The sequence below is a fragment of the Littorina saxatilis genome, linkage group LG12, assembly GCF_037325665.1.
Source record: "Littorina saxatilis isolate snail1 linkage group LG12, US_GU_Lsax_2.0, whole genome shotgun sequence".
NCBI lineage: Eukaryota > Metazoa > Mollusca > Gastropoda > Littorinimorpha > Littorinidae > Littorina > Littorina saxatilis.
The window spans coordinates 11808338-11817106 of record NC_090256.1 but is presented as its reverse complement, the minus strand read 5'-3'; the positions used below and the strand labels follow the sequence as shown (position 1 = coordinate 11817106).

Sequence of the window (8769 nt, the reverse complement as noted above, 5' to 3'; positions counted from 1 at the left end):
AACAGCTTTTGCGACAAACTCTTTTCTTTCTTTACCTATTGGCAATTATAGTGATTATGCATGCAACCAGCTGAATCTTAGATATGCACTGACACATACTTGTGCACACCCCTGTAATTCCTACATAATTATGAAAAAAATTAAAATCTTAGGTCTTTTTGGTGTTAGGCCCCCCCAAAAAAATAGGTGTGGTTACGGTAACATAGCCAAAAAAAATAGGGTAGGAAGGTAGGCAATCACTTTTTTTTTGTTTACTTTTTTTTCTAATGTGTACAAATTAAACCTACTTGACAGGGAAATAAGTGTGCGACTCGAGCGCTTTCGCTTTCATTGCGTTTTCTGCACTTTTTTTTTTCACAAATGTAATAAAAAGTTATAGGATTGGCCCCTAAAAATAGGGTAGGTCGGGTTACCGTAACCACACCTATTTTTTTTTTTTAGGCCTTATGATATTAAAAAAAACGAAAAAAAAACACAGACAGACACACAAGCAAGCAGACAACAAAGTGTGCCTACACAGGCAAAACGGCTGACCAACAGATAAATAAAGTAACATGTATGCATCACAAGTGTATTATATCTGTGGAAAGCATAACCCTTCACAAAAGAAACCAGTGGGATGACAGGTGACAATTTATTGAATAAATATGTACAATAGCGACAATAACATGTACACAATAGTCATAAACTCATTTGTATTCAACGCTATATTTTTTTGGAACTGCCAGCTTAATTTCCCCATGTACAAAAGTTAAGTTGCACATCTCAACTAAACTGCTTGAGTTCTTCTTTTCATCATAGTCCCACTATCTTTTCTCTTTTTCTTGTTTTTGTTGTTGTTTTCCACTAGTTTTATAGACCAAAACTGCTAAAGTAAAATGAGAAAACCCCCCAAAAGGACTGAAAAACAATAAACCCTCAGGTGGTTTTTTTTAGTGTCACTTGAGTTTCACCTCCCTGATTGATATTCTATGGATGAATCTGAACAAGTTGTGTTTTAACTTGGAGCCCCTGCAAAACACTGCTGATGACCCACATCAGAGGCTGATAATAACAATCAATCAATCAATCAATATAAGGCTTGTATCGCGCGTATTCCGAGGGTACAGTTCTAAGCGCAGGGATTTTTTTTATTTAAAAAAAAAAAATTATGCAATTTATATTGCGCACATATTCAAGGCGCACATATTCAACTCTTTCCAATCCTAAAATGAAGTCTAACTGTGTGCGATACAAAACTCAGTTTCCAATGTAGATTGTGGTGAACTTCTCAAACATTTCAATGTCTTTCTCCAGCTGTTTCATGTGTGCTTCCATCCTCTCTTTGCGGTTCTTCTTGGGTGTAGTATCCGTGACGACGGAGATGCCCTGGTATCGCTCGTGAACGTCCTCCCAGTTGGCCTTGAGGCCGTCAATGATGATCTGCCGCTCGTCATTCGTCAAGGATCGCAGAGCTCCCCGGCGGAAGTGTTCGGAAACGTAAGCATCATATTCTTCTTGCGCTCGCTTCACCTCTTCATTACGCTTGTTCAGGTACACTGGAACTTCTCCGAAGTTCTGGAAAAAAAGGCAATAAAACTTGTGCCACATATTATAAGCATTATACTGCTTGAGCCCGGGCCTGCCTTAAATGATTGTTTTGTGCCATGACTGTGTTAAACGTACTGCCCTGATGACAATTGAGACCAAACCAAACCCTTAATTGTGTCTCTTCCAGCACTTGCATCAATTCTACAGCTGCATGGTTTCCTGTACATCTGTGTCCATCCTTTTGCTTCTTCAATAATTTCATTGTCTTTTACCCACACTCAATAGCTCAGTTTTGCATATTTTCATGGGAATAACAGATAAAGGGCAAAACGGGTGGTCCAAAATAAGCGCCATATTTTCTCCGTGATTTCATTTTTGACTACAAAGAGAAATTTAAAAAAAATTCTTCACCATACAATAGCAGTGTGCTGGGAGATTATGTCATGCACATTTGGTAGAAATTGGTCTGTTCTTAGCAGTTGATAATATATAATATAATAATACCAATAATGACAGATTATATAGCGCGAACCACAGTAAACTAAGCTCTCCGCGCTTTACATATTAACTATGAATAAAACCATGCTATTTAAACATCAAATACATATACATTCTAACAAAATAATGTAACAATAAACTTACAGCAACACATTATCCACTTATTCTCTATCCAGCCTCCTCTTCCCTGGCGAGGCTCATTTCACGACGCACTGACTTCCCTTGGCCACCCTACTCCCCTGATCTCAACCCACCCGACTACTTTCTGTGGGGGTATACCCAGGACAGAATATACGACAACAATACCCCGACCCTGGCAGCTCTGTAAGTAGGACAACATCAGAATGGAAATCAGGCGCATACAAGCTGACAGCTGACATGATTGGACGAGTCATGGACAACTTCAACGTTCGTGTTGCAGCAGTTTTTGAAGAGGAGCCTGGATAGAGCATATATATTATCAACTACTAACGACGAACCAATTTCTACCAAATTTGCAAGACATAATCTCCCATCATTCTGCTATTGTTTGGGGAACAAATTGTCTAAATCTCACTTTGCAGTAAAAAATGAGATCTGAAACAGAAAATAGGGCGGTTTTTTGTGACCACACTGTATATCTTTTACACAGCATAGGCATTACCAATCCAATGAATCAATCAACAATTCAACAATGACAGAACAAGAACATCTTAGGGTACTACAAAATGCACCCTAAAGTGAATTAGGGCTCCTAATTATTTTTTCCAACTAATTATTGTATTTTTTCTATCATTAATTCAAAACCCCCCTTTTCTTGGAATTAAAAACAGATGGGTTATCAATTGGCACTCTTCTAATCATCTCATGAGACAAGAGACTGTAAATAATTTTTTTGTTTTAAATGTTCACCTTTTTGTGAACAAAGACGGGCTGCAGGCCGGACGGGATGAGGTTGTGTGCATCTCCGTTCTTTGTGTCGACGAATTTCTTGGCAGGCTTCTTGGGCACGGAGGTGATGTTCTCTACAGCGTTGGTGGTGATGAAGTTCTTGTTGGTCTTGAGACCCATCAGGGGCTGGTTTGTTCGTCCTGGAACAGGCGGTCTGTTGTAGGCCTCGTCTGGGTAGTGGAACTCCTCCTCTGCAACAGTGACAATAATAATCATAGAGGAATATGTTTTTCGTGAGTGTTCTTTTAAAGTCATTTTTTTGTTTGGGGGGGTAGGGTGGTGTGTGATGGGGATGGGTGGTAATGGGGGGGGGGGGGGGGTAGATAATGGTGGGCACAGTTTGATGATTTGGCCGTGTTAGGTTAGGCAATATTCCTAATCAGTTTTAGTCAGTCCTTGGCGTCATTCACCTTCCTCCCACCATGACAAATGACAGCAATGTTTTCGGCAATCTGGAATAAGTTTCTGTCTTCTTAAATTTATAACTGTTGATGCCATTTTTCCTACATCCCTTATCGGTTATCGAACGAAGCCAGAGCTTATGATATTATAACATACGAGCTTGCAAATAAAATTCCTTCATGGAGATGATTATGACATTTTAATCCCATCAACATACAAGCTTGTAGTGATCATGCATCCCTTCAATGAAATGAAAATGACTAATTCATCCAATGAAGGTATATTAGCTGACAGAAGGTATCCCTGCATGGGGTAAACAAGAAGGGCAAAGCCCATACGACTCACATGCTTGACCTTGACCTTTACATGGCCTTGACCTTCAGGGTCAAGGTCAAATAACTAAACCTAGCAATGACATCATACACCAAGAACTGCTTTACACATTTTTCCTACCAAAATACATGTGACCTTGACCCAAGGTCAAGGTCATCCAAGGTCATGCAACACAAAGCTGTTAATTCAAGACATAGGAAGTACAATGGTGCTTATTGGCTCTTTCTACCATGAGATATGGTCACTTTTAGTGGTTCACTACCTTATTTTGGTCACATTTCATAAGGGTCAAAGTGACCTTGACCATATGTGACCAAATGTGTCTCATGATGAAAGCATAACATGTGCCCCACATAATTTTTAAGTTTGAAACAGTTATTTTCCATAGTTCAGGGTCAAGGTCACTTCAAAATATGTATACAATCCAACTTTGAAGAACTCCTGTGACCTTGACCTTGAAGCAAGGTAAACCAAACTGGTATCAAAAGATGGGGCTTACTTTGCCCTATATATCATATATAGGTGAGGTATTGAATCTCAAAAAGTTCAGAGAAAATGTGAAAAATAGCTGTTTTTTAGGCAACATTTATGGCTCCTGCGACCTTGACCTTGAAGCAAGGTCAAGATGCTATGTATGTTTTTTGGGGCCTTGTCATCATACACCATCTTGCCAAATTTGGTACTGATAGACTGAATAGTGTCCAAGAAATATCCAACGTTAAAGACAGACGGACGGACGTCCGGACGGACGGACGGACGACTCGGGTGAGTACATAGACTCACTTTTGCTTCGCATGTGAGTCAAAAAATGCACAACATACACACAGGGAAAAACAATTAAGAAGGAAAATAGAATGCAGCTAGACAAGAGGGAAAGGTTCCATTATACTCACTCCTGGGTAAAACAGGCTCCTTTTCATGCTTCTTGAGGTAGCTGTCTGTGGTAGGTACAGGCACTTTGGCCTGTCCCATGGTGCGATAGTTACCCCGGCCTCCAGCATACTCCTCCTTTGCTGTCTGTCGGAATTTGGAAGTGTATCTGCAAAGCAATTAACATTTGTTTTCATGGTTATGGACACAATTCTCATGTACAACTCTCTCTCTCTCCCTCCCTCCTCTCTCTCTCTCTCTCTCTCTCTCTCTCTCTCTCTCTCTCTCTCTCTCTCTCCCTCTCTCTCTCTCTCTCTCTCTCCTACCTCTCCCTCTCTCTCTCTCTCTCCTCCCTCTCTCTCTCTCACTCTCTCTCTCTCTCTCTCTCCCTCTCTCTCCCTCTCTCTCTCTCTCTCTCTCTCTCTCTCTCTCTCTCTCTCTCTCTCTCTCTCTCTCTCCAGTTGAGGGCTGGTTGAAAAAAAAGCTTGTTTGTAATACTTATATGCCACAATTCTTGAAAATAAAATTTGATTTAATTTCATCTCTTTCTCTCTTCATGCCTTGTGTTTTCTTTTTAGCAATTCCAGACCTCAACACAAAAAGATACTATTGATCTTTGAAAATCATTGCTCTTTGAGATAAGATGCATTAGTTTCAGTACACCTGATAATTCTTGATAATATATTCAAATAATATACCGACCGACCACAAGCAAATTTAGCAACGCAATTTATCATATATATTCACTTTACTATTTCTGAAAACTGAAAAATCGCCTAGAAGCTCGTTCGGAAGAAACAAGCAAGACAATGATTAATGATGAAATCTCTTTTTAGACTTCTCCCGCTGTGTTCTATTTACCAATGAAACAAGCTTTTGACGCTGATGTAATTTCCTTTCTTAGTTTCATAATTAATCATTGTCTCGCTTGTGCATGCCTTCTGAACGAGCTTCTGGAAGATTTGTCAGATAAGTTTATTTACTGTGTTATAAGCGTTCGCCGGAATGTCCACTGTAAAGACCGCTTGGTCGAAGATCAGTGACCGTAACGTTATGTTTTGTCACAATTAAAAGTCCAAATAATAGTTTATACATGGTTTGTATGTCTTTGCAGGTGCTGTATGAGGTGTGTGTGTATGTACATGTATGTATGTATATGTATGTATGTATGTATGTATGTATGCATGTATGCATGTATGTATGTATAAGAATAATAAGAATAAGAATAAGAATACTTTATTATCTCATAGAGAAATTCAGGCGTGGTACATAACAATAATACAAACAAGACATTGATTTTACATAAGACATATAGCACTATATAACAGGGCAGGTTATAAACACACCTCCCACATACCTCTCTGGACATTCCTTGCATTGTGCTTACGCATTCAGACATGAACACATCCATGTCTCACTTACACATCGCACACATGGACATTCTTATACGCTCAACTTACCTATTCACACATGGACATTCGACCACGCTCCACTTACACATTCTTATACGCTCCACTTACACATTCACACATGGGCATTCTTATATGCTCCACTTACACATTCCCACATGGACATTCGACTACGCCCACTTACACATTCCCACATGGACATCTTTAAAGCACTGCGCTTACATGTATATTCTTGCACACCTACGCGTATAACGGACTATGGCTAAACATCATTGCAAAAAATCATAGCATACAATATATCACAGAAAATATACGGACGTACATAAAACCAATACATACATGTACATTACTACTGATTGCACTGGCAGAAGAGGGGCTGAGTCGGGTATGTGGATGTGTTTACATGTTGCCAAGGGTGATGGATTTGGGGATGAAGCTGTTTTGCAGCCTGAGTGTCCTAGCTTTGTGCCTGCGAAGTCTACGGCCAGAGGGAAGGAGTTCATAGAGGTGGGCAAGGACATGGGACCTATCTGAAGCTATCCGCCTACTCTTTCTCACCACACGCTTTTCATACAGGGACTCCACACTTGCTTGCTGCCTGCCAATCACCTTGCTACTGACATTCACCATTCGCACTAAGACATTCCTGTTCTTTACACTCAGACCTCCATACCAGGACACAAAACCAAAAGTGATGACAGACTCGATGAAAGAGCGGTAGAAAGTTTGAAGGATAGAAGGGTTCACATTCAACTTCCTAAGTTTCTGAAGCCAGGAGATGCGTGACTGACATTTTTTGTGTATGAGGGTGGTGTTTGCATTGAAGAACAGCTTATCATCGATAACTGTGCCAAGATACTTATATTCAGTCACACGCTCAACAGTCACACCATCAATCATCAGGTTAGGGACAGGGGCAGGGTTTCTTCTAAAGTCTATCAGAAGTTCTTTGGTCTTTGTCACATTTAGGCCTAAAACGTTGTCTTTACACCAGGCGTTGAAACGTTCTACTTCTGCAAAGTAAGTTGCGTCACTATTGGAGAGATCTTCTAGCGCTGTATCATCTGAATATTTGATAAGAAGGGTGGAGTCAGTACCACTGCAGTCGTTAGTGTAGAGTGTGAACAACACAGGGGAGATAACTGTACCCCGTGGAGAGCCTATGGAGGTGGACCTAAGGGAAGAGAAAGCTGTCTGTATGTATGTATGTGTGTGTGTGTGTGTCTGTGTGTGTCTTTGTCAGTTTGTGTAAACACGCACTTCTGTTCGCATGTCTGTGACTATGTTCACTTATATCTTCCAAATCTATAGAATAGTAGGTAATGTGTATATATGTTTAAAGTGACAGTTTAAAACGGTTAGACTTAAAATGTACTCGGAATTTAGGAGCGATACCGTATACACTAATACAGTGGTAACAACACAAAATGAGTTCACATTGTGATTGTTAACATTCTGTCTGCACTTTTTGAGGAAGAATTTGAACACACTCACACACTCATAAGTAATAATACTGAATACTGAATTCTAACCAACATCTGTAACGACGTTTTCACGTTGTTAAAATAGCAACCGATGTGGTATGGACGAACAAGTGAACGTATTAAAAGTGACAACGTTCACCTCCCGCACTCCCAGCACTGAGAAAAGACTTCACCCCTGACCAAGCAATAGACCGGAACCACCATCACCCAAGCGTAGCAGATTCATCACCATGCTGATGTTGGCTACCTATCACTAAGAAGAAGAAGAAGAAGAAGATTGAAGAAGAAGACATGCTGAAATGTTCGGCCGGTTCACTGGCAAAATTCGCTCTTACAGCGCACTCACCTTTTCGGTTTTTCTTCCTTCCTTTCCTCCTCAGGGAGTAGTGCGTATATGCTTGTATCCATGATGATTCTTTATCCAGCAAACACAGCGTTTTGCTTGGCACCACACGCGAATTGTTTTCGTTTCACACCAAAATGGTCTACCCAAGCGCGTTGCCAAGCAGTTGTAGTGGCGTCACCTATGACTACACTCAGGGGAAGTAAGCCCGACAGAGGAGGTCTGCACTTACCTCCCTTCTTCCCAATGCCGTTGTTTGCAGCCGGTCGATCGTAGAAATACTAACGGCGTAGTCGCTTACAAATAAATAGATAGACTAAGATCAATGAATGAATTAAATAATTGGCAAATGATGAGTCTGATATTATATAGAATCAACAAAATTGTTGTGGAGATCGCTAGATACCACTGGAATCGAATGGAAGGATATAGAACATTATGGAACTTACTTTGATCTAGTGCGCAGTCACTCATGACGTAAGCGTAGACGCTCATCGAACAGATGGAACTGTGTAGATCTAACCAGATTAGTGTCGATGTTTCCCGAATATTCTCGTATGTCCATTAACTATATAAGTAGGGCTGCGCACACGTATTGTTGTTCTTTACCAGTCTTGCACTTGTTCTTTCTTACACTGTGCTGAGAGATATTGTCACCGTTGTTCCAGCTGTTAATAAATCTACAGAACCTACACAAATCGTTGTGTCTCCTTTGCGACTGAGAGTGACGAAAGGAAAAACACGACAACTGGCGTCGCCGACAGTTACTTCCCTTGTCTATTCGGAGTGACTTATTACTGCAAAATGACGGAAACAGAGCAGCTGATAACGCTTCTAAGGGAGCAGTTGGAGCAACAGCAACGCCAGCACAAGGAAGATATGGAGCAACACATGCACCAGATGGAGTTGATGATGAAAGTGTTCAGTGGTGCCGCAGCTTCTGCCAGGGAGGAAAGCTACGACGATCCGA

The 8769-nt window shown here is 40.7% G+C and overlaps 1 protein-coding gene across 1 annotated transcript; it reads right to left on the bottom strand.

The window, feature by feature from the left end:
- Positions 1 to 612: 612 nt before the first annotated feature.
- Positions 613 to 7981, bottom strand: LOC138981254 (enkurin-like). Its single transcript, XM_070354095.1, has 4 exons — positions 7803 to 7981; positions 4587 to 4732; positions 2920 to 3149; positions 613 to 1557 (listed from the first exon to the last, which is right to left on the bottom strand). Exons 1-4 carry the CDS (start codon positions 7862 to 7864, stop codon positions 1240 to 1242), a joined length of 756 nt encoding a protein of 251 aa, XP_070210196.1. The 5' UTR covers positions 7865 to 7981; the 3' UTR covers positions 613 to 1239.
- Between the last annotated feature and the right edge of the window lie 788 nt (positions 7982 to 8769).